Genomic DNA, 27516 nt, shown 5'->3' on the forward strand with positions numbered 1-27516 from the left:
TCTGCTGTACATTATCTGGTGCATTGAAAAAAAACAGCCTAAATATTTGTTCAGGGATCACTTGGATAGGTTTATTGAATATAAATATGACTTTTCCAATCTCATTATCTTTTCAAAGCGACTTCTAGAAAATTTTTCCATTCAACTTACTTTACGAGCCCATGGTAGGCATTACAACTGAAGAATGTACGCATGTATATGTGTGTGTAGTTGGGGCAAAATACTGCCAAGCCGAAGAACACACCGAGAGCGAAAGAGAGTGCCAACGAAGGAGACCACGTACGCACATCGCTGCAAACCTTTGCATTTGTATGTGCTTGTGAATACATAGATATACAGTCATTGTTAGCTGACTGCTCCACCATCGCGCTGTAACAGTAGTTTGTTGGCATTCGAATTGTGCAGTTCGTGTGGCGCGGTTGATAGCGGACGACAAAATAAATATTTGGTGTTCCGGCGTGGCGCTTTTTCCTACTTTTCGGAGTGAATTTCGCTTTGGCAAAACTGAAGTGCATTGAAATTGAATGAAAACAGTAGCTAAAACGCTGACTAGCAGAAAGTGGCAACAGCGAATTGTTGTTGCCGCTGCGAAGGTATTCGAGAAATCGATAAGAAAAACAAGTGCAAAAGAAAAAGCATAGTGAAAAAGGGCGAAACAAAAGTAAATAAAAAATAAAAAAAAAAAACAAAATTGCGAAGGGAGGCAAAGGAAAGGAAAGCGGCCTAGTGCAATGTGCGCAAAGTGGGCCGCGCGCTGAATGGTGGGAGCGCAGAGAGTGTGCAACGTGTGGAGAAGACAGCGAGCGGTTCGTGAATTGTTGTTAAAAATCAATAGAAATGTTAGTATATAAAATTTGGTTTTTTTCATGGTAAAAATTTGCCGGTTACGTGTTTACGAAAGCGAACAGCTTCTTTGCTGGATGGAAGAAGTGTTTTGATATGACAATTTCTGTGTTTTCTATGAAATCTATTAAAGTGAAATTTGGTTGCTTTTGCAGTGCACAAATCACTTAATGTCAGCAACCATTTTTCGTACTATGATTACCTCTGTGAGTGCGGGTGTGTGCGTGCGTGCGGGTATTTGAAAATTTTCAAATGGGAAAAATTTCACTTTGCATTCGGCGCTCAAGTGTGAATATATATATATGTATGTATGTATGTATATGGAGATACGCTCGTACAAATGTCAATACGTCTGTGTGAGTGTTTGTAAATTTGAACAGTTCCATATGTGAATGAGCAGCTAGAGCGGTCAAGTGAAGAGCAAACGGTAAATTAGTGAGGGCATTCATAGGCAAACACTTGAAACACACACACGCACACTCATGTATTTGTGCGTATATATATTTGATAAGGCGCCTCGTTCGTACGCTTGACTATCAAGAACAACAAAAGTCGTCGTCGTCGTCATTGTCGTCACGCATACGCGGCCACGCATTTGTAACGCGACCCAGCAAGACGCCGTGCCGCGCTGTGACATTTGTTATTTATTTCGTATCTAGCCCGGCTCGTTTCGGTTGCGGTGCGTTCGCATTGGAATTTCGACAAAAATATCGCCAACATAAACAAAAACAACTAAGTATGTACATATGTACATGCATGCATGCAATGTAGACAAAATAATGTATAAATGTGTGACGGCGAATTCGGCGGCGAAAACATTGGGCGCAAAGTGGGCGAGAAGAGCGAATTGAACGCCAAATAGGGGTAGGGGCAGTGGCAGTGGCAGCGGCACCGACGACGACGAGGCGAGCGGCGTAGAAAGTTCGCGTTCGGCGGCACACGAACTTTGCTGCTTTTCTTCGTGCCGCGGCCGCTTTTCGGCTTAAATGTGTATCTACTGCAAATTCAGAAAAAAAACGAATAGATACAAAGCTGACAACAGATACACAGTGGATGCGCAGTACTGAACTGGCGCTAGCTGTGAGCGTAAGTAGATATTTTTCGATGGGCGGTGGTAGGCTGATAGCGGTGGGTTGTCTGTGAGCCATTGCGCTACGCTCATCAGTGAGCGCGCGGCAAGTTGGAATGGCTGATATGTAGGTTGGTTGGACACGTGGTGCGGTGGAAGGTGTGCGCGCCCTGTAAACAGAAACAAAGTAGTTGTTGAAGCGCTTACGTAGTGGTGCGTCCGTACGCCTTGTGAGAGCGAGAACGAACGTGGCGCGGCGGATTTTAAGTGCGCGCGCGCGTGAACGAGAGCGTCCGACGAGCGTCGCCAGCTACGACGAACGGCCTTCTATGTTGTGCGCGGAGCGGTTGTATGGTCGGTGGCATTTTCGATGTTCACTAGTTTCGAATTAGATGGCTGCTGTGGCGGTTAGATCGAGCGGCAAGTTAGAATCCTTCACGCGCGCTCCGTTTTTTTTTCGCTCTACCATATTCGCAGTGTTGCGGGTGCAAATACGCGGTTTAAGAAAAAAGTGTAAAAAATATGCACGCGTGTGGGTACTTGTGAACAATGTTGGCAACAACAAACTTTTGTGAGTGTAGCAACAATGTTAGAAGCATTGGAAATTAGTGCAAATATCGCTGAGTACGGCATCCAACCACTGCCACCACCGCCATAGGCGAAGAATAACAGAAAACACAGCCGCCCTAATTTCTATGTATGTATGTATGTGTATGGTGTGTGTGTGTGTGTAGGTTTGGAAAGGCGCGCGCGGGCATGTTGAGTACGGAAGTGTTTCAAAGTGTGTAGGTGTTTGACGGAAGTAACGAAAAAGATGGGACGAGGCGTCAGAAGTGTGAAATCGGCAGCAAAGCAGAGGCAGGAAGTAGCGGCAATTTTGCTGCTAACCAATTCTACTGCCACTTTCTTTCCTGCATATTTCTCGTCTGTTGTAAGATATTGTACCATATATTTATGCCTTGTTTTTTCTTCGTTAATTTGCCCTCACGCTCTCATTGTTTTGGTTCGTTTGTTCGTCTCAGACTGTTTGAGCGTTGGTGCGGTCAGCAGGGGAGAAAACAGCTGAGTGCTATTGTTTTCGTATCTGCATAGGTGTGTTTGTATGTATGTATCTATGTATGAGCCTACGGGTAGTTCTGTGTGAGAACTCACCGATGTGCGTAGATATGTATGCATGTATGTATCTACGCATCTCCAAAAGTGCGTGTAAACAAAAAGTCAACAACAACGAAGACGAATTAATAACACAATCGTTGCGGCAAATGGCATTGAAATCATTCGAACAGACGCACTGAAGTTAACATTTTTACATTAGTGTGTACATTCGTATGTATAAACATACCTACATACATATGTATGTATGTAGCAGTGAGGAGCCGTCAAGCAGAAAACATATGAAAGTAATAATGTTTCGCCTCCTATACGTATACGTTTGTGTGTCCGTTTGTGCGTGTGTATGTGCATTATCTACCTTTGTATTGTTCGAGTATTTTTGTGTTTATTATTATGATTATTATGTGCCTGTTTGCCGTCAAACACTTCACTTAATTGACGTTCGTTTGTGCGTCCGCGTCCCCGTTCGCTTCCATCCATTTGTATGGACAAATACACATTTATACATACACACACACATATGCACGTACAGCTATATAGTATGCGTACATTCGTTAATTTATTTGTAACGCGGCCGTGAGTTTTACGATCTGCTGGCGATCAATCGCTTTTAGCGCTGATCTATTAGCGATCAAACGTGCTCTGCCGCTTTTTGAGTTATTGTTTTTTTTTAGTTTTAAGTTTAAATTTTGTAATCAATAAGTATTCATTTTGGAAAACAGTTTTATAAGATCTCAAACACATTTCTTATTTACAACTTTTTTAGTAGATATTAGATCGATCTTTTGTCATCTCATTATTATCTGAATGCGATGAGCGGGTCAAGACGAAAAGGCAATGCAACATTGTAACCGTTGGCTATTTGTCTTAGAAACGCACAGTAATTGTTGGGTTCAACAGTTTCGTGAGATTAATTAACATATCGCTCAAACAACCAAACAACTCTACTTTAAGCGCTAGATTGTTAAGATTGTTTTGGGAATTTAAATGTCAGGGAGAGCAAACGACAAGGGAAACGAGACGTGCATACTTACATATTTTCCGTAAAAAAGGAGGGGGCCCAAAACGTTAGGTTGGAATACTGGGTTCAGGACAAATGCCCAAAATTTGTATCAGAAAGATTTTCAGACCAAGACGAACTTCAAGAACAATCTCGGATACTTAGTGACCGATGTCCAAAACATTTATATTTAACCTTTATATGGAACACCCTGTTAAATGCTATCAGCACTGAGGATGAACTCGTTCCGGCTGTCGATGACGACAGAATCGATGTTCCACCGCCCGACTATGACGAGGTACGAATAGCAGCTTCAAAGGCTAAAAACAACAATACTGCTAGAGATGACGACAAACTGCCGACTGAGCAGCGAGGAGGACATAAGAGTGGCACCCACTAACCATTGGTATTCAAGTGCGATCTGCCCAACCCGCAAGTAGTGTGTACGGCTGAAACCCCACATTAACGAGCTGCTTGTATCTTGTCAGTGTGTCTTTGATTCGAACGATTTCAAAGCCTCTTTCGACAGCATGAAAAGAAGATGCCTATACGATGTCTGAATTTGGTTTTCCTGCGAAAATAATACGTCTGTATAAAATTACATTGAGCAACAGTATCAGTGCCGTCAGTATTGTGAAGGGCTTACAATTTCTGGCGCATGTCGATGACATCGGTGTCGTTACCTATTTTCTGTCTTTTCTTTTAGATAGGGGAACTCACTGTGAGGGATTGGTGGTGAAAGACGATACAAAGAAGTTTCTTATGTAATCTAATAAGCAGTCAGTGCATGCGCATTTAGGCACCAACGCCACTGTCAGCAGTTATAATTCTGAAGTCGTGGAAGCTCCATATACATATGTATGCCATACATGCCTCTTGGCTACCAATACTACTTGGACTGAATAGGCAATTGCGGAGTAAAGTCATCTCTCGACGAACGAACGAAATTCGCACCTTGAAGTCCTGTACTATTGGTTTCGTCACTGTTTGGAATACCATTAATGGGACGAACCTCATCTTCAAAGACCGCCAGACTCCGACACCGTTAGTATGTCAGATGTGGCTATCTTTCCGGGGTTTTGATAGTTCCTTTTTACAATTGATTCTAATTGGGGAAAAGGCCTTAAAGTTGTTTGTGAAGTTATGCAATCGTTGCTTTTGTTCTATATCCGTGAGAGTGGGCTACCTTCTAATCCCCTGAGATGAGTTTTGATATCAGCCTCCTTCTTGATAACGATGTGCAGAGGAGGTAAGTCTAGATGCACTTCGATAGCCGCGGTAGTTATCGCGCTCATTGCACTAGTTGGAATTTACTGAGCTTGGTCTGAGTAGAGTTCATGCAACAGATGGACGCTGTCTATGCTAAGATTCGTCTTGAAATAGTTTCGTACATAAAACTTGCTAATTTGGATCTGATACCAAAGTTCATCTCCATTAGCTTCCGGCACATCGAAATGAAACCCTTGCCATTTTCAATAGTTTTATCTACATAGATGTGAATTCAATGAAGGCTTGCCATCAAGGACATTTTCATCTTAAGGTTGGGTTTTAACCTGTTTTGCGTGCATCATTTAACTTCTACTTTCTGCGAATTCTGCAGAACGTTTAAGTTGACGTCTTCACTATACCTTCTTTGGAAGAAAATTTCAAACTTCAAAGGCCTTGTCACTCAGAAGTCAGAGTAGTTCATCTGTTATGATTTATCATAATTGAGGAGAGATCACTTCCCGTCCGTGGGCATCCTTTCGCGGAGAAACTGACTGTTTCCTATCTTGGAGCGGAAATCATGATACCGAGTTTAAGCGCGTTTGCTATCTAGCGGCATGTGGTTACATCTTTCTTTTTGCGCCGAATGCAATTGTCGATTAAACTGTTTTCTGTGCTAACAAAATCCTCTTCCTCCATGTATGTTTCAACTTTTGGTGTGGGACTTTGAGGAGCTGAAGTGGATGGTAGATGGTAGATGGTTCTTAAGCGCAGGGATCATTGCAAGAAATTGTGTTTTACTATCTACGATACGTTACCTAGTTTTTATTAGGAGTGATGTTAGGTTGATGTATCGGTATGTATGACTTTGGTTGGTCTGATGATTTTGATCCTACCTTTGGGATGTACCTAATCATTACTTTCTGACAGAGATCCCTTGCGTAAAACGCGAACATCTCCGAAGTTGAGATGAGCTGAGAATATACCGTATTTTAAAGGCGCAGAGGCAGTATAGTCCATCTTATTCTATGATCATCGTACAGGTATCTGGCTACTTTCCAATTAATCGCGTAGGTCTTTTTTAGATCACTATGCCCCGCGTAATGGTTGGCAAAAGTTTTCCTGTCGATGTCCGTGAATAATCTGTCACTTCTTAGGAGATCTATTTCATCAGTATGCTATTTAGCAAGGACTCAGTGATTCTCGGGATAATGTTGCAAGGTCTTGGATTCATTTGCTAAAGTTAGTTCTTGAGTTTTTGTTAGCTCTTCTAATCTTCTTATGGTATTTATTGGAGCAATTATTGCTTTGCTTGCCCCAAGTTTGGGGAGGTTGTTATTCCACCATGGAGCTTTAGTGACTTTTGGACAGGATTTTTGGTAGGATTTAATAATGACTAAACATAATTAAATCACAACCTTGGGTGATATGGTTTATATTTGCAAAGAATATGCGTAAGGTCTAATAATGAAATTTCACCTGACAATCTCTAATACGGAATCACTAATAGAAATAGTTTAGTCAGCTATGATATGGTCCGAACAGCAATTAGACTTAGGGAAACCGATTGGTTGACAGGGGAACGGACTGTGCACTCTGGAGCTCTGGATGACTTCGATTTCATTCCTGATTCCAGGGATTACTGCACCACCGAAATGGCTCCAAGGAGCTTCTTATGTGCCTATTTTCCTTCAAGGAAGGATTGGGCGGGACGGAGTAGTGCACTTCTTCACGGATGGCGGCAGGGTTGGTGGAGAGGTATTATGTTGAGAGCTTTCCTCAACACTAATTTTAGGATTTCGGACTGCTGTAGTGTATTTCAAGGAGGAGTGGCTGCTATTAAGAAGGCAGTGGATTAACTGCTCAGGAGTGCAATAGTGCAATGACATCTAGGGACGGGAGCATTAGCTCTAATTTAGTTAAGGAATGTCTGCTCTCTCTTTCAGTTCCGTCGAAAGACTTCTGTATTAGGTTTATTTGGGTACCGCGGCATTACGGGGAACTGTGTGGCTGACGAATTAGCTAGGAAAGGTATCCTTGAGGCGTTATCACCGGACGAAAAGAGCGGGGGGGGCGGAGGGGTTCCGTTGACCGCCTGTGTTACATTCTTGGATAGATGGGCTTCAAGTCAGCTCAGTGACCTGAACTCGCGTGTCTGCAGTTGCCAAGAAATTTGAAGCGCTGTATTCACCTCAGCACTACCTTCTTAAGTGCCCAGCTTTCGCGAGACTAAGGTTGAAATATTTTGGCTTGCCCATCCTGAATAACTCTGAGGAGCTCTGGGGCATTGAGACTAACCGAATTCGTAATTACATAATCGCCTCGAGACAATTTATTGAATAAGTTCAGAGTGTGGGTATCACAAGTGATAACCTCTTAGTTTGTCTAAGCGAATCCCTTACCTCTGGGACTGCCACCAAACTCAATCTAACTGATATAAAGGCATTTATAGCTGATAGTACAGTCCAATGAACAGTACAAGGAAAGATGTTGAAGATGTGCATAAATAATAGTCATTGCTCTTATTGCTTATCACTGACATGAATATTTATAAGTCAACTCTGACCTACATAAATAGTGGTCCCTTCTGATATAAACATTGTTGAGCTCTGCCATAAATAATGGCCATCTTAGTACGAGCGTTGAGCAGTACTAATATAAGAACTCCATTTACCGATGTAAATATTGTTAAGGACTGATATAAATATTTGTTGTTACTGGCATATTTACATACTATCCCTGCAGTGAAATGCCAAACCAGTTAGAAAAAATACTAGTTCATAAACTTAAGCGTTCAGCGACATCTGCCTTTGAATTGCCAAAGCCTAAAATAAAACGCAATTAATTGCTTTTCTTACAAATGTCGGCTGTGGCGTCACGTGAAGACTACTGGTACTGGTTCTGGGATCGCAGGTTCGAGGCCGCTTGGAGGTGGCTAAGATTTTTAAAGTTAGATCAATGTAAGTAGGAATAATTATCTTAATTTAAATATAAATAACAAACTTAAAAATCTAGTTGCATTACAAACAAAAGAAACAAATATATGGGAAGAAATACTTGTGTCATAAAAAAATAGATTACAAAAAATTTTTTTTTTAATTAAATTTAAGAATAATAAAAAATCCTAAATAAAAAATATAAATAAAAGAAATATTATAAAAAAAAAAATAAAAAAAAATATAAAAAAATTTTTCCTGCGCCCGGGCTTGAACCTGGTACTTCAGGCATACCACGCGAGTGCTTTGCTCTGTCAGCCATTGCGACTGTTTGAGCGCCGCGAGCAAAAAGGCATACTAATGCTTTGCATAGGGGATGAATTGGCAGACTATCTCATCAACTGGTATGATGCTACTAGTATTTCTACTAGTAGATGCTGATGCATTGCCTGACAATTGACATCTCGTAGGACATAGCAATGTTAAAAATACCAGTCGCTAACATTGAAAAAGGATGGAACGTGAACTAGTTGGGCTGAAACGCAAACTGGTAGAATTCTAGTGCACAACTAGTAGCTTTCCCTGCAGGGATATGTCAGCATCTGCCATTTAACATTTTTAATGCTTAATTTGGAATTCGTAAATCAATATTTTGCCAATATGCGAACTCTTTTATACCTAGTTCATTTCCACCAAGCCTTAACTTCAGCTTATGCCTATTGGAAAAAGGAGATTACAACTCGAAGGGGATAATAGTAAGTACCAGAAAATGAAGGCATCATAGTAAAGAGTAAGAAATTAACTTTGGCCAACCCATGTTAAAATTCTTGGAACTTATCTGAGCTCTTAACTGCAGTTGAGGTATTGGTGGAAATGGGCTATTACTCTCATTGATCAAAATAATCATAGCTGATATGGAAAAAAATGAAAGAGTAAAAACTTTTAGTTCGCATCCGTTCATAATTTTATCTCATCAACGAACAAATGCGCACATTATGACATACTACACTGCCAAAAAGCATAAAGCATAACTAAGGAAGAATGTCAATAATATGTCTGTAGTTAAGCTGAGGTGGGCGACCCCACAGGCGGTCAGTGTTTCATCGTTAATAGTTTACTCAACTCGAAATGGGAACTAAAACGTAAAATTATGATAATCAATATCAATTATACGGTACGGGATGGATTAATTTAATCCCATTAATCAATTATCCAATTAATATCTTATTAGTTCGATGAGTTCTTCTGCTCTTCGACAGTCTAGCCCGGGACTGGCTAAGCAGCGTTGGGTGATATGTTGAGTATAATATGAGCATAAATGTGTATCAATGTACCCAGATAAATGCAGAAGCTGCATGTATGTACATATGTATGTGTGTTAGATATCAAGCATACATACTTACGTATGTTGTGCATACTGATATGCAATATAATGGCATTTGCAATTCTTTATCTATTGCTGCTATCGCTGGCGTAACAACTGGCGAATGAAAGATTGGCAAATCAGCAATTTTTCAAACTCTGCACCTTTTTTCTCCACTTGTACGGGGTACGTTAAGTTTTTTGCAGATATCTACTAATTCTTTTTCATTGTTTTTGTTGTGAAATACAAATTTCCATTTTTTCTCATCACTTCTCTGCTCAGTTTCTTTGGCGTTTATTTAGCGTTTTTTAGCGTGGTCTTTCAGCGCTTTACGAGCGCTTCAACAATTGAGTGCGCCACACTCGCTTTTATGTCTTTTCTTTCGTCACAATGGCTTTTGTTTTCACCAAGCGAGCTTAGAGACGTCGGTGTCGGTCAACGAGGTGCCCAGCCAGTCAGTCAGTCAGCCGGCAAGTCAGTCAGTTGGCTGAATTGTCAGTCACATCAGCTGAGTGCCATACAAATCTTCGTTAGTGTTTTTGTAGATCGTCTTTGGAGTTGTTCCAATGTACATACATACATACATATTTCTTTTCTTCATCGTAGCCGTTAACAGACGCTTTCCCTTGACTTCTTTTTTCTTCGCCTTTTGTTTTCCAACTGCTTTGTTGTCTGTTAGAGCGCGGTTACCCACGAACGTGTACGTAGCGTAGCGTAGAAGTACGTAGAAAGATATCAAGTGTGCTGTTGATAGAAAGAGAGAGAAGCAACGTGTACGTCACGGTCCTGCGGAGGTGAGTTTTTGTTAACACGCAGATCCCATAAGATAGCTCGTGTCAGCTGACACGTTCTCCGTTTTTACGTCCGTGGGTAACTGCGCTTTTATTCGCTAACATCGTTGTCGTTTCAATTCTGTGATTTGTTGCTGGTGTTGGTACATAGCGTAGAATTGCTTTAGGCAGCAAACATTGACGATTAAAGGGAGCACCGAGCGAGCGAGTTGCATGGAATCAACTAAAAAAATGAAATAAAATAAAAATTTGGCTAAGTGTGAGTCGCCACAAAACGCAGAGTGCCTTCTCTATAGTTTATCGTTCACAATCTACACACCAGCTTCCATGCTTTGAACAACTGACCACGCGTCTGTCCTGCAGAGAGTCTCTGCATGCCGGTCACTTGACGCAATTTCGCAGAAGTCTGCTCGACAATTGGATGCTACAATCGATGAGATAAAATGTCGTTAAAAGGAAAAAGCCAATGATTGCGGACGGCAACATGAAAGGAAGCTGCACGCATTCATACCACGAATTCCCCAAAGCATAGCATAATTTAAAGGGGATTCCCAAAATGGGCTAAGTAAAAAGTGAATTCAAGTAAATACTGACGAACTGAATCGCAAACCCTTGAATTGTTTACTTTTCGTGATTTTATCAAAACAAGCATTTGTGCTCAAATAAAATTTGCTGAAGAATACTCGTATAATAACTAAAAAAATTTTTAAGTGCATGAAAAGCAAGCAGCTTTAAAGGTTCAAGGCAACGTTTATATGTTTAAGGAATAAATATTCTTCCTCCAGCTTAGCGGAACATTATTCGGTATTAATAAATAGTCTTTTTCTTATTTTTCAATTTAGGCTGAGACCAAAACATTTCGCAAATCGCCACCCTCCTTTGCGAATTTGTGCCCGAGTGCAGACATGTCCTTCTGCACTTGGCTCTTCCATTTTGCTCTCGACCTTGCACCCTGGGAAGTGTGTATTCAGGAGGAAGTGCTCAGTTATGCAAATCAAAAACCTACAGACTTCTACATACATATGTATGTAATGCTCTGCGTTGGGTAACCGCTTACAAGTAAAGCTCGTTTAACAAAATCCTTATGTAGCAACTCCCATGCAATGTCAATTATGCATAACTGAGCCTCTCTTCTTGGTAAAACTAATGAATTCATAAAATTCCTTCATTAGGCATCCTCGTCGTCTCGGATAGCCTTTTTATACTTCTTTAAGATTACCTTGTACGGATCCCGCACCTTACTTCTTTGACAATCTCTCAAAGACTTCCCTATCGGCTTCGAAAACATCTCAAGTTCATCATCCTACCAAGATGTGCGAGCTTTCTCAGCGTATCTTAACGAACGCGCTTTCGTCAAGGGCATTCCGAAGGTCTTATTTAATCCGTTCGTTCTGTCGTTCAAACGAGAACTTCTCGTTTACACCTTTGAAGATAGTTTTCGGAATAGATTCTAGTTTTTTTTTTGTGAGGTAATATTTAACTCAAAGAGTATAGGACAATGCTCTGAGAGGGTCTAATCATCAGTAACACTATCCATTTTGTCAATTGTAAGTTTGCAGGCCCACATGGCCCGTGTAGTTTTAGCAACCGTTCTCTCAAGATGGGAGTTCCAATAAAGTCTCTTATCTAGCGTAATCCCCAGATATTTGACCTCATCGGAGTATTCAAGCACTGTCCCTCACTCACTCTTGACTGAACCAAGGTTTGCTTTATACCTTGTTGTAAACGGTGTCAGAACAGCCTTCCGAGGATTTATGCTGAGGCACTCATTGGCACACCAGTTTGAGACCACGCGAAGAGCTGCACATGTAACGTCAGAGACCGTACTACCGAATTTTCCCGTAACTTAATTGCCAGGTCATCTGCGTATCCCACATCATCGTAACCACAATATTGTAGTCTGATTGATGATTAAGAGGTCACCCAAAACAAGTGACCAAAGCAAGGGAGAAAAGACCCGCCCCTCTCTCCTTGTGTGTCGTGTAAGGGAGTAAAAGTGTTAAGTCTCTCCCTAATATGGAGGTCTAAAAGTCCCTCTAAAAGTTTTGTATGATTTAGCTAAGTCTTGCTACGAACACCTTCGTCCAAGTACATGGTATGTATACCCAGCAATAAGTGGCCCTAAATATACATATCAGGGCATCAATGATATCCTCAACACATCTTTGCAGTAGTGCTGGGAAGATCCCATTACCACCCGCTGATTTGAAGGGTTCGAAAGACTCTACCGCCCACCTTACCTTGCCCCTGTCAAAGATGAAGCTATATCTGCTATGACTTCTCACTCTAGGGAAGCTGTGTTCCAAGGAGAGAGGGGTCATCAGATCATGATCCACCAAGGAACCTGGGAAATGCACTTGAAGCAGGTGATTTAGAGTCTCCCATTTTGCCCACCAAATTGGAAGACTCCTTTGATAAAATTTTATAACTTTGAGAAGTTGTTAAAACAATCAAATGTGAATATTATGCGAACCTATTGGATCAATTAAATCACGAAAATCATGACTTGGACTATCTCATCGGCCATTTTCTCCAGATTCAGCGCACGTACATAGTTTGTATTCCAAAAGTTAAACATTTCAGAGTATGGAAGTGTGTTCTGAATTCTTTACCGATTATTTGACGAGTCTTCAAGGAAAATCATGTGAAGTGATTGATACAATTTCGCAAAGAATTTGCTGTACGATTTCTTTAAGAAAATTCGAGACCGATTTGCTTCCGAAATTTCGTTAAAGAATCGAAGTGTGTGTAGTACATTTCATCTTAGAAAATTCGGGAGAAATCGGAAATAGGAATAATGATTTTTATACGAATTATTTAAGATTTCAATACTATTCAGATTTGGAGTTGGAGTTTTTAAATTTACATAGCTTTCCACTGCCATGAAAAAGCTTCGGATAAAACCCATTTGCCGTTCGGGGATGCGGCGTAAAGCTTTGGGTCCCTCCATTTGTGTAACAACATCAAGACGCATGCCACAAATTGGAGGAGAAGCTAGGCCAAACACTTAGCAAAAGTGTAAGCGCCAAAATAATATTTTTATTATAGCTTTTCACTTGATGCCATAATCTAAAAACGTTTCTTTTCGCTGACAATGAAGCAAGAATTTCGCAATATTTTTTATCACTTTTGAGTTTGCTTTAACTTTACTTTTTACATTCTTTTGCAGATACATAAATAAATAACGAAAGAGGCTACTAAAAAAATAGACATTTACTAAATGCAAATGCGTGTGTGTTTTAAGAATTGTAAACAAGCTTATAAAGCAAAAAAGTAAAAAATTTATACAAAAATAAACTAAAAGAGAAATAGTCAAAATGAAGCTGCAATCACCAACAAAAACGCTAAAAGTGCGCGAATTTAATGAATTACTGAGCTGCTCTCTATGCGATGGCTATTTGATAAATCCTACAACGGTGGACAATTGTTTGCATACATGTAAGTATTACTTTGTATCTTTATTTCTTTTATTGTACCAATGGGCCAGTGAAGCGATTAATTTTTTTCCCGGATAATTAATTGGCTACCGAGAGAATTAAATAAAAAATCGTGAACTTGTCATGCCACGTTATGTGGGAAATTTATTATAAACCATAGCAACTGATAGGATTACAGATCTATATTGAATCTTTTGAAATCATGTCGTAGGTTGTGTAAGATTAGCTTGGCTGAGAACAGTGTTGCCAGAGTTTTTTCAAAAAAGTGTAAATGTCTGGGAAAAATTTATTTTCGTCTAACAAACTTTCAAAAACGAAAAGAATTTTTGAAAAATCAAGGTTTTTTAATTTTATTAAATACTAGGTAACGGACCTACACGTTAAAATGTACCAAGTACACTTTTTTTTTAAATTTAGTATATGCAAAAAGCTGTACTTGTGCCTATTATAAACATGTGTATGGTTGTTTGCTGACTGACTGGTCTTTATTGTTCATACATACATATATTTAAATTCTCTGACAGTGTCGCATTGATCGTCCTTATGGTGCTTAACTCTAATACAATAGTTATGCAAAACAGTGTCGTATTAAAGGTAGTCATAATACTAAATGCCATATATAACAGCTCTGCCCAAACTATCATAAAAGTTAGGGTATAACATAGTTAAATTTAAAAGTTAAAGAAATTCAAAGTTCACTTATTCCCAAATTCAATGTGGCATCCAATTAGTGGAATATTGGAGTCTCTCCGGTGGTTTCCGATCTCTTTGCTTGAGAGCCTTTATCCCGAGCGACGCCAAGACGACTCTCCCTTCCAATACCAACCGGTGCGACTTCGGATGTTACTGTTGGTGTTGATGGTTGCACCTCCACATTTGCAGGTGTATGGGATACCAGTTTTCCAACTTTTCGCATTTGGTCTACATGTCGGGTCCACGTACGATTATCATCAAGTTGGCCGGCGATTTCCTGGTAGCCCTGGTGGATGGAGTGTCGATAGAAGAATAGAAGGAATATTGTTAAGTCGTTTTCTATTGTGGATGCTTGGGTTCTTATCGATTTCATTTTATTTTTAAAAGTCTGAAAAAATCTTTCGGCTTGGCCGTTTGTGGCTGGATGATACTATGCCCCCTGTTTATGTATGATACCATTTTCCTTTAGGAAACATTTGAACTCAGAAGAATTAAATTGAGAGCCATGATGCGAAACTAAAATATTTGGGACACCAAACGTCGAAAATATTTGTGTGCATTTAAGTATTGTTGCCGTTGTTGTTATATTTGGTACAAGATGTATTCCCGGCCACTTACTTAACGAATCTACTAAAACGAAAAAATATTTCCCCATGAAAGGCCCAGCGGAATCGACATGCACCCTCTCGAAGACTTTACGGGGTGGTAGTCAACAGTATACGGGCACCATTTGTGGATTAGGCTTCTGGGCTTGGCACAATGAGCAATTCAGTACCATGTTTTCTGTGTCCACGACTAATTTTGGGCACCAGCAGGAGGCTATAGCCAGAGTTTTAATCTTCGAGCTACCGAAATGACCGGTGAAAGGTGCCATTAAAACTTTTTTCCGAAGTTCGATCGGGATATAAACCCGTATTCCTCGCAGTAAGCAGCCACTTTGCAGTGAATATTCTGTTTGTTCTATGCCAAACCTGTCCCGTGAATTACAAACTCTTCCATACCTCAAAGACTCAGTTAAAACCTTAACTTCATTTTCTTCTTTCGTTGCCTTGCCTAAGTCACTTGCCGTTAGCGGTAAATTTTGAATCGCATTCTATTCAATAAAGTCAACTTCCATGACGTTTTGTGTCATGCTTTGTGGTAACCGGGACAAGGCGTTTGCGTATGCGCTTTCTGAAGATCTATTTACGCGGATATCAAAGTTAAACGATGCTAGATATGTATATGGCGTAATGATGCACACGTGTTTTAGTAACAGCAGGCAGGCCCTAACTCGGAGCAAAAATTTGCGACACTGCCTTATTGTGCGCAACCAACGTAAACTTTCTCCTCAACGTTTGTGAAGCGAACTGTATTGGTCTTTTCATTCTTAATATTGAATATCGTAAAAAGTGCTTAGATGCAACTTCTATTTAAATAGGATGCCTTGTAAAGCCACTCGGGCTTTGTGGGCCTGTTGATGAATTTTGAATCGGATATTCTCGTTTCAAGGAGCAACACAAACCTTTCCCAAGCCACCTTTCGAGTTTTCATTATAAATACATAATAATATGACCTATTGGCCTATTCGAGTCTAGGGGTCCAAGATTCGGTACTGGAAGAAGATTCGTAGCTATAAGTCTACAGGAATAGATAAAATGACAAGCCTCTGTACACTTTCCAACTAATTAGCATACGTCTTCTTATACATTTATTCCGATCCAAACTACCAATATAATAGACATTAAAGACAATTAAAAATGCCAACTCAAACCATTCATCGTTTTCTAAAAACTTTCCTATATCACTTTTCAGATTGCCGCAGCTGTATTGTTCAACATTTACTCGGCGAAGCATGCTGTCCGCAATGTAAGCTTGCTGGAGGTGGCAAACAAATCAATGTGACCAATTTGAAGTAAGTATCCGATAAGCTCATTAATATTTCAATTACTCCCCTTTTTGTGCGAAGGTCTCTTTCTTGATTTACAACTTCTCGCTTGTGCTCTTTTTCATTCTTACAGATCGGATGATGTGCTGCGCGCATTAATCTTCAAATTGGTACCTGGTTTGTATCAAAAGGAACGCGAACGTGTATTACATTTCAGAGCCACACAGCACAATGGGCAAGAGAAAACGGACGACGAGGAAGCGGTTAGCATCGATAGCTGTGAGCAGGACACAATTGAAGAGAATTTCTTTGCGCCAGCTGAACCAATTAGGTAAGAAATTTGAAATACATATTTTGCAATGCTGCTGTAAAAGTTTGCAATTGGCATTCGTTGCAGTTGCATTGCAACTTCCTAGAAAATTCCTCTAAATGCATTTTATTACTTTCCGTCGTTTCATATCTCTCTTCAATTCTTTCTTTCTTTCTACATTTTCCGGTCATTAGTTTGTCATTGGAATATCATCCGGCGTTGCTTGAAGGCTGTAGCACGAGTCAAATTCCACCAGTTCGTTACCTACAATGTCCAGCTGGTGTGAAGATACGTCACTTGAAACGTTTCCTCTGCTCTAAATTCGGCATTGACCCGGAGAGTAAGCGTATCGAGGTGGAAGTGATTTATGAGGATGAGGTGTTGCCAAATGATTTTACGCTAATGGATGTGGGCTATTGTTACAATTGGAAGAGGGTGAGTTATAGCGAATATTTTCATTAAACATACTATGTACGCGTTATTAAAGTTCTAAGCTTAAAAACGTGCATATATACTAGAGAGCTGCATGAATTCATTCGAAATGGCTTATGAATTATTCATATGCAAAACGAATAAATGATTTTGGCTTAAAATTTTTTTCGAATTTGAGTGTACAAGTACACAAAATTCTAAACTCAGCGTTTTGTATGTGAAGTAAAATATTAAAATCTGTACTCTGTTTGGCTAGAAGTTTGAATGAATTCATGAAGCCCCCTAATATATACATATACATTTGTATACTTACGTGTTTTTTAAGTGCATATGTATGTACATGCAAAATTTTTAATGGAGTTTATGTGTAAGAAACTGAAATAGTGGATGTTAAAAAAAATATTAGGTTTCGAACTCTGGCACTAAGTATTTAGTATAGCACCAAGCCAAAGAACTTTGAATATAAAGAAAGTGAAATCGCAAGTTCGGGGCTAGGTCCAAAGTTAGCTGCACCCGCTGTGTCCGCCATCCTTGAACCGTCTGTGTACCAACGTATGTATTTGAGATCAAGTCCAGGGAGCACTTTTGCCCAAACTTCGCGATCGGTGATTATCACTCGGAATTTTCCGCCAAAGCAGACCTCTTTATTCATGGAATCTGAGATTCCGCATATTTTCAACCCTGGTATCTTCCCAAGAATACCTGCATGAAGCTTCTTTACGAAGAAGCCGTCGTTAGATAGTCGAAGTTGCAGTTCCTTCGTGGCTGCTGTTTCTTGGATAAAAATATGAGGAGCTATGGATGCATAAGACGCAATTGGACGGACTAGCATACGGTAGATCAAGTCTATCTATCAGCCTTGAGCTCAAACCCCATTTCCTACCAAAAGGTCTTCGGCAGGCCCACATGACCCGTGTAGCTTTAGAAACCATTCTGCAATGATAGGAGTTCCAATTAAGTCTCTTATCTAGCGTCATCCACAGATATTTGACCTCATCGGAGCATTTAAGTGCTGTCTCTCAGGAGAGGGCAATTTAAAGGCACCATTTTTTATGGAAACGAAAACGGCAAAAGACAAAACTTGTACCCATTTGTTGTAAATTATTTCCTCTTCAAAAAATGTTTCTAGCCACTTGATTTTTGGCATTTTTACAATTTTTTTAAGTTCTTATTCGTATATCTTCTGACGTACAGGAGATACAAAAACGATTAACACTTCAGTTTGTGGAGATTTCCTTAAGTTTTAAAACGAATATAATGATCACTACAGAAAGAATATTAAGTATGTTGATTTATAGAAAAAACGGGGCTTTGAATTTGTTGCAAATTTTACAGTTTTTTGAATGAATATTAACCGTTTGCGATAATTAGACGATACATTTTCGTTCAAACTTTTACTGTAGGATGGTATGGAGTTATTTGGACAAGTTATTCAACGAAAAATTAAGCATAATCGAAATATTTTCAAAATCCTAAAGTGAAATATTTTAATTTTTAGATCAAACCACTAGATTATGATGACAGAATATTGACGAAAAATATGATGGGCAGGGACAACTGTTTAGGCGCGACTACTAACGCCAAGCAATCTATATATTGTACTTCTCAACTACCATGTAATAAAATTTTCTTAAGTTATAATTTGATGGCACTTCAAAGTATGATCGGCCTAGTCTGACAATGGTTCCGGAGCATTTTGCCGTAATAGATGACTACCATTGGCTACAGTGCAGTGCAAAGTCTGCATAACTGAGCTATAAGCGTGCACATAGAGTAAATTGTCAGCGCATTTTTCCTCACAACCTCGAGAACGGATACCTACTATTGTATACATAAGAAGGTCGCTCAGTAAGAACGTGAATTTTATATTTAAAGATTGTTTTCTGCTCAAATGCGATTCCGTTGTGAATATTTATATATGCGTACATATGTGTATGTAGTTTTCTTAAACCTCTATATACGCCATTCAAGTATCTCCACTTTGTAAAAAAGAAAAATGGCGTTTACCGTTTTTAGCCGAGCTTCTTACCTCAAACAACTCTGCCAAAGCAGCATCCTTCAGATAATACGATTTCTCGAGGTGTACGAGGGCGCTTACTCGTACTGAACTATGATACTGAAGATGGCAAACCGGTTTGTCTCCAAACCAAACTTGACAAGGGATGACCGAAATTCGTTCCCAAATGTGTACGTTACCATAAGATATGTCAATGTCTTCAGAAGCCGGATGGATTCTCATTTTCAAAATCATAAGTTCGAAAGTAGTGCGGTGAGGAGTCTCAGCAGCTTTCTTGCCTTAACTCTTAACACAAGAAAACACGCGTGACTTATATCTTATTAATTTGAAGGCAGTACCTTCTCTGCTTTCTTTCCTTACTGAAGCCCTGTACATATTGCATTGTAATTATTTTTCATATGATTTAATCGTTCGTTGAAGAGTGACCCACAATAAAAACTGGGTTTTAAGGGAGAGGTGAACGGAAACTCCAGGTCCTGTATCAATGTCTCTCGTTTTGACGCTAATTCAGATTTGTGTAGAATATCTATTATTTCTACAAATTTTCGAATGAAATTGTACTGAAAGTGAAGTTGATGCTTTTAGATCCGGAGATGGAGGTATATAGAAGGCAAGGATTTTACACTGTACACGTCTATAAAATAGATAATAGAAATCTTAGAAGAGCTCAAAAGTATTGAAAGCTTTTAAAAGCTTTTTCCACTGAAAAATGTTAGCTTTCAAGCGAAATATGTTAGCCCTCAGGCAGATCCCTTTTAAGTTGTATGACGCGACGTATTCGGGATGAAAAGCTTTTAAAAGCTTTGTACACCGTAAAAGCCCTTGCTGATCGCCACTGATCTAATGCTGATCTAAGCTCGAGCGTACTGTTTGTATTAAGACAAAGAGTGCGCGCCCATTAAATATCGACAGAAAGGTTTAAAAGTCATGAAGAGCTTTTAAGCTTGAAATAAAGCTATCTTTGCCCATTCCTCTTTTATATAAATCTATCCAGCTGTCGTTGTGTAAAATATATATCTCAATCATTTGTACAGATTTCTAAATCTCTGCAAATCATATAGCATTTCGAGTTTTTACGGGTCTTTAAGCTCCAACGACAGACAGGGATACGTAAATATGGTAGAGTGAGCTCGCAGCTTCTGGCGCCACATAAATTCAGTTCATCCTGTATATTTATTATTCACACATCTCCGATTTTTGTTGTTATTACCCTTATACTCATTGATTTACAGCACGCGCCCATGAAATTCACCTATCGCATACTATTCTATGGTGATGAGTCGCAAAAAATAGAAAATGACTCCAATAAATCCGACGTCGAAGTTAAAAGAACTGATTGCTCTAACAGCATAAAAGCCACAGAAACACAACAAAGCAAAGAGCTTACCATTTGCGATGAGACGAACATTACAACTTTGCCCTGTGCAACTTCTCCGCTTTCGCACAACTGTAGCGCCCACACAACATTGGAAAACACAGATAAAGGCCAGAGCAAGTCACCAAAGTGCGTCAAGGTGAGCACGTCAATCAAATCAGCTGTTGAAGAGATAAATGCACCAGTGAAAATGATAATTGCGCGTAAATCGAGTGCAGATAGCGGCAAAAAGGCATCGCCAAAGCGCAACCATAATGAGGAAGTTACCTACACAGTAACAAATGATTTCAAGAGTCTGCGGAGCAATGATATGCGTTACAGCGACTATGCTGTCTCCTCCACGACCAGCAACAGCAATTCACCAAAGAGTTCGCCGAAGAGTGCACAGCGCTCACCTAAATCAGCCGATATTGCGATCGCTGTTGAGCCAACACCATCTCAGGGCGCATCGGTGGTGCCCAAGTGTGATATTGTGGTGAGCATACCGCAGTCGCAAGTGCCGAAGTCACCATACTCAATCGACGACGAGTTCGAGAATGTATCGCTGGCACAATTGAAGACTGCGAGCAAGAAATCGCCACCATCTGTAACGATGATCGCTGCATCGGAGACATCCAAAAGCGGAACGACTAGAAATGTGCCAAAATTGAAGATTGAATTGAACAGCTTGAAGACACGCTTGAGCATTTCGAAGCCTAAATCGGCAGGTGTTTTGCACAGTGGTGGGTCTTCGGAGAAATCAGGGCGCTTCAAGCACCGCAAACATTCATTGGACGATGTGACTGGGCCTTTGAATGATCAGCTTGATATTGAGACATATGCTAAGAATATCGGCTTACAACCCATTGAGGTGCTGACGCCACCGGAATCGGCGGAATCATGTGACAAGCTCAAATATAGCCCGAATGCCTCACCACTCTCTTCAGCTTCTTCAACCACCAGCTCATCGAATAATGCATTTCCAATGTCGGCACCCACCGAGTTAGCATCTACTTCGTTCCACAAGAAGAGGAAAAAGAAGCACTCAAAAGATTCTAAGGACCCAAAAGACAGCAAGCGCCGCAGAATGCATGCCGAGATATCCAGTAAGCCAGAGGAGGAGAGTCTTAAGATGAAGGTTAAGCTAACGGCGCCGCATAATCATAAATCACACAAATCAGAAAGCTACGGCACGCGGAGGAGCAACGACGAAGGGCGCAAGTCACACCACGAGAGCAGGGGATCTAAGGATGCCAATGCAGTGGCGACGAGTGGTACAACACCTACCGCGTCACAAACGGATAGCCTCTTGGCGTTAAATAAGACACTTGGCGAAGAGTCGCGTAGTATTAATCATCTCATGAAGGAGAAGGAGAAGAGCAAAGAGATCGTCAAAATTGTTAAAGCCGATGAAACGTTGCTGTCGTTACCACAATCTCAGTTGCTGACAAAACCTTTAAACAATATCAAGGAAGTGAAGTTACCAGCATCGCCGCCCTTGCCGCCCAGCCTCTTCAAGACAACCCCACTCAATTTTAATACACTGACCGTCACAAGTACAACTGCTGGTCAGTCTAAGTCGACGACGAGCGCTAGCAAGCAATCCGAAGTAGTAAAGGGCAAGCAGTCGCTATCAACAGCAACAAAACCAACCGCAATACCGCAGTACAACAGACAAGGTTCCGCACCTGTACCGAAGTCTCATCCCCACTTCATAGTTCCTAGCTTGCCACGTCGTTCCTCGCCCGCAACAAATAGCTCATATACACCTTCATCCATAGCCAGCGCCAGCAGCAAACAACTTGGCATGCAGCTGAAGCGATCCGCCTCCTTGGATGAGTCATACGCGCTTGGCGGGCGCGGCAAGCAACCAAAGTTGGACGCCTCGCAACGCAAGTCCCTTTACAGCAGCTATGCGAATAAACCCTACACTCCCTCAACCACTATTAGTATTACCAAGATGGCCGACACTGTAACGCAGGCGCACGGCGCCAGCGCTGGCAGTAGCGCAGTCACAATTACAGCGCGCCAACCTGGTGGCATAGCGCAAAGGCAACAGCACTGGCAATTGCCACCCTACACCCCCTTGCATTTGCCCTACAACAAACCCGCCGTGGAAATTGTGCGCATCAACTCTGGGCAAGCGGCTGCTGATATGCAATCGCAACCAACTGTGAAATCTACAAAAGGCGGCGGTAGTCGGATGATGGGACCGCCACTGTCTATGGTCAAGGGTAAGAAAGCCGTGGGGCAGCAACTGGGCGCTTTGCCCACCACTGGCGCCACAAAGTCGGCGCAAGCGGCCTTGAGTACCACGCCCCTCGGGCAAGGAAGGAACAATCCTTACCGGCTGTCACCGCCGGCGCTTGTAAATCTGCATGGTCCAACTTTTCCGGCGACTAAGAAAGGCGCAGATAAAGCTTGCAACAAACAGGAGGGCAATGGCATAAACAACGGCGCTACCGAGAAAAAATTGCAGCAACCGCAGCGCATCAGCTTGCGTGAATTCAGACCCAACTCTAGGGATCAATTTATTGAAATAGCTGACACCGCCGGCAGTGCTGGTGGCAAAGAAGAAATTCGACTGGCTGATACTACAGTCAATGCCACGCTAATAGCTCCATCGGTCCGAGAAAGCCTGGAGGCGGCTTTGAATAAGCTGAAACAGAACATCACCTCCACAACGGTGCAAGACAGCGTCGCCGCTGCTGCTTCAAAGCAACAACAACAGCTGAATTTGCCAACAGATATGAGCAACGATGATCTGCAGAATCTACATTTGCTTTCCGAGTCGGCAACAGCGCGCGAGAAGATCGCAATACGCGCCTCACAATCCTATGAGAAGCCAAAGTCACAACAATCATCATTGTCGCGGCAGCAAAACGCTTCCGTGCGCAACATACCCAATCCCTCGGCGCTGGCGTTTCGCAATATGTCGACGCTGCCCACGGTGAGCTCAACTGCTGTTGCTGTTGACTCATTAACTGCAAACTCCATCACCAATACAAGCACCAGCACCGCCAGCTCCCCATCCACATCCACAGCCACGCTTAATCTCACTTCACCGCCTGCACAAAAGAAATTACCACTTACGGCGCTACCTTTAACCGGCGTTGCAGCTCCTCTCAGTCCAGCTGTTATGCTACACTCAACCGCCGCCACCGCCGCCGCCACCGCCACCTCCACCCCCACCCCCACCAGCACAACTGCGGCGGCAACGACACGCACCATAAAAAAGCCAACGACCATCGATCAAGTGGCCGCCAATTTAAATATGCGCGCATCCGCAGCCGCCGCTGAAGCATACGCGGCCAAGCTAAATGCAGCAGAGGATGTAACTCAAATAAGTTCGTCCACAGGCATCACCACCACCACCACCACCAGCAACAACAAGAGTCCAAGTGGCATTACAAAGTCGACGTCTGCTACGAATATCGCCTCCTCAACCACAGCCAATGTGCCGTCGGCAGCCGAAGCAGCAGCTGAGCTGACAAACAAAGAGATGAAGTCGTCGAGCAGAGGAGGAGGAGGAGGGGTTGAGTGTGCCAAAGCGAAAGTGTTGCCAAAATCCATTGCAGATAGTGGTGTGGTGGCAACTGCCATTGTCACTGATGTCGCTAGCATAAAGAATGCTGGAAACAACAAAAACAATAACAACAACAACAACAGCAATAGCAAGAACAATAACAATAATGGCAACGACAAATACGGTGTGACGGCAACTAGCGTGGCGAGTGATTAAGGTGAGTGCACCGAAGTATGTACATAAGTATGTAGATACATTAGGGTGGTACAAAAAAAAATAAAAAGTAAAGTCAGAATTTTAATGCTCTCACCCCCTAGGATTGTTCTATGTCGGAAAAAATATACGCCTATTTTTTATTTTCGAAATCAAAAAATATTTTGAGGTCCCTCAAAGCGCTCAAAGTTTTTCATATAGTTTATATGAAAAAAAACACCTTTTCGTATAAAATTCTTGAAAATCAATAGTTTGCGACCGGAAATCTCTGGCTCTCTTCAAGAGACTTCCAATAATAATACCCAATTGTTTTTTTAACCATTTTTTAATAACGATTTTTTATTGCATAAGGAATTGGTTATTATTATAGGGAATCTCCAGCAGAGAAGCAGCTTGAAAAATATTGATTTTTAAGACCTCTATACAATTTCTACGAAAAGTGGGTTTTTCCTCATATAAAATACATGGAAAACTTTGAGCGCTATGAGCGACTTCTAAATATTTTCTGATAAAAAAAAAATAGGAGTATATTTTTTCTGACATAGAACAATCCTTAGGAGTGAGTGCATTAAAATTCCGACTTTACTTTTTGGCCTCATGCATTTTAGGACCACCCCAATGTACATATATATGTATGTGTATTGAATGGTTTATTGCCTTTTTGTTTATTTGCTACGTTTTAGCTTAAGTATTTGTATTTGTATTTGTATTTGTTGGGAATTGAGCACAATCAATTCTGTGGCGACATGTGGTTAAGGAAGGAGAAATATGAGAGTGCGACGGATTACTTTTACGGTTATTTTTTTATTTGTAAAGTGTTTGCAATAATTGGATATTCACTGTTGTGGAGTTCGGGTAGAAAATGGTTTTAAGCTTAAGTTTCACATACTCTAAATAAAAGTTATTTTGCTGGTTTTGATACAAAAAAGACGCAAATAAAGAAAGAAGTTTTCGCATCAAATTTGACGATACCATGCGAATCTATATACAGTATATTTTGCTTTGCTGCCTCTATGCTTAAGTGCACATTTAAGATACCTACCCTAAAATGCGCATCAGAGGCATTATTTTTAACATTTATAAGGAAACTGCTCCGATAGATGCATTTAGCATACCTGCACATTGGCGATACCTGCCTTAAAAATTGTGCGACTAGTATCAATTATCAAAGAAAGTATTACGTTTACCTGCACTGGCCCTACAATTACCTAATTTTACAACTTTTTACAGTACCCGAATCCTTTTAATAACTATAGAGTTCGCCTTCCAGGCACTAGTAGGATTCATCAAGAGAGCCGAACGTATCCTCTTTATACTGGGTTAGGGACTCTCTTCGGAGACACAATAGATCTTTCAGATCGCAATGTCTTTTGTTCTGCCACTACCAAGCAATAAAGTTCACAATTAAAAAAATATCAAATGATTTGTGAGATTTGTGAAGAATATTTTTAGATTTGTTCGAGATTTTACGGGATCATTCACGATTTACTTTGAAAAGTCCCGGGATTTTTCGCGCCTTTTTTTGAGACTTAAAATTTCTTTTTTGTTTTCTGTTATTTATTGGCTTAATAACCGTTTATATTCAACAATTTTGTTGAGCTTGAGCGCTGGTGTAGACCACTGGCGCTGTAAGCCGGACTTGCTAGTTCAAGTACCAGTGAGATGTGGTGATCTCTGAAATAAAAACAAACATTTTCATTAAAAATGACCTCAAGCTGAATAAAAGTGCAGACTATAGAGTTTTCATATTTTGCAAAAGAATTCGAGATATTTGACATGCTCCAGATTCAAAACTTAAATTATTCGTGGTTTGTCAAATTTTTTTTCAGGTTTTGGAGGAAAAATTTCCGGGTTTTTCAGGATTTATTTCGGGCATTTTCGTGACGTTTCGCGATTTTCCGCTGTTTTTGTTATTTTTAGCATCTTTAGAAACCTTCACGATTTTATGATATTTTCCAGTTTCACAAATTACATTTTTCGCGAATTTCGAAATTTTTCGGGGCTTATTTTAAATTTTCCTAGATCGTTCAGCAATTATTGCCGGATTTTTCGTAACTTTTGTAGTTTTTTAGAAATTTAGAAGATTTTTTTTTTGGAATTGTTAGATTTAAAAATTAAGGTAGATATTGATTTTTCGAAGTTATTTGGGTTTTATGTAAATAGTTAGAACAAATGTTTGCAGTTCCGCAAAATTTCTATTTCGATTCGTGTTTTGTGGAAAGATGAAATGAAATTATTTTTCATCACTTCACATTAAATTACGATTCTGTTTTTAAATGAAAATAAAAATAATAAAAAGTTTTTCCTTCAAAAGTTTGTCCACCAAGTTTTGTGGCTGTGAAAATGAAACGTTCGGCACCGTCATCTTATTAAAAAGAATATTGATTATCTTAAACCCACAGTAATTAACTACATAATTGATTACTTGCTAAATGTGCACCATCAAATAAAATTTTTATTTTTTTTCAAATATTTTATAATAGAAATACCACCAGCCGCAATTATATGAAAAATTTAATATACTAAAATTTTGCTTTGAAACTCAGTTCCCATAATTTTTTGTTTCTAAATATACAGTGACTCTAACAAAGGACCACGTGTTGATTTTTTGAAATATTCGCAATGTTTTTCAGATATTATTATTTATTTTTTTTTGTTATTTTTCATGTAGATCAAAGTTTAAAACTTTATACAAAGTTGAAGAAAATTCAGCATTTTCATCAAAATCAAAAATGTTTAATTTGAGTCCTTTGAAAATTTTTGGGTATGCAGTTTTATAACCCACACAGTTTTATTCAACAGAAGTGCGAGCTTCAAGTGGCTAAAAAATCGCATTGGTTTAAAATTTTTTTATTTTTTTTATAACATGTGCAATTTACAAACAACTGCCGTTGATTTTTTGAATTTTTTCAAGAACGTATTTCGCATTTTATTTCCTAAGAAATTCATGTTCATATGGATAAAGTACAAAAAAGTGGACAATATTTTTATAGAAAAATAAAAAAATTTAGAATGATAAACAATACGCGTTCACTTGTTTGAGTTACTGTATGTAGATATGCATATTATATTAAAAAATATACATTTTTCTACACTTCGTCTCATTAAAAATTAAAACAAAAAACATATTTTTTGCTTAATTTTCTTTCACTCAAAAAGATATAGCCAGTCGGTGTGAAATTTTCTTCGAAATAGTGGACTCAGAAGTCAAATATTTCTGGAGATGGATGGACAGCGATGAGGATTCAATTGACGATTAATTCGTAAAAAGTGGCAATCCATGCAATTAGAAAATGTTTCAATACACTACAGGCGCAATATACATACAATAAAATAAATACATACA

At 40.0% G+C, this 27516-nt stretch overlaps 1 protein-coding gene across 10 annotated transcripts; it reads left to right on the plus strand.

Moving 5' to 3' along the window:
- The first annotated feature begins 392 nt into the window (after positions 1-392).
- On the plus strand, positions 393-27516 carry Su(z)2 (Suppressor of zeste 2). 10 transcript variants are annotated; one of them, XM_017620720.1, is made up of 8 exons: positions 393-839; positions 1503-1929; positions 13491-13759; positions 16246-16345; positions 16452-16649; positions 16823-17063; positions 20310-24174; positions 27330-27516. In XM_017620720.1, the coding sequence occupies exons 3-7, from the start codon at positions 13639-13641 to the stop codon at positions 24171-24173; spliced, it is 4524 nt and encodes a 1507-aa protein (XP_017476209.1). In that variant the 5' UTR covers positions 393-839; positions 1503-1929; positions 13491-13638; the 3' UTR covers position 24174; positions 27330-27516. The 10 variants fall into 10 exon arrangements, with proteins under 10 accessions (XP_017476209.1, XP_017476163.1, XP_017476171.1 ...); XM_017620674.1 differs by having other exon boundaries at positions 393-1929; XM_017620682.1 differs by having other exon boundaries at positions 393-1579.

The sequence above is a fragment of the Rhagoletis zephyria genome, unplaced genomic scaffold (genome assembly GCF_001687245.7).
Source record: "Rhagoletis zephyria isolate East Lansing unplaced genomic scaffold, Rhagoletis_zephyria_1.1 Rzeph_scaffold_00039, whole genome shotgun sequence".
NCBI lineage: Eukaryota > Metazoa > Arthropoda > Insecta > Diptera > Tephritidae > Rhagoletis > Rhagoletis zephyria.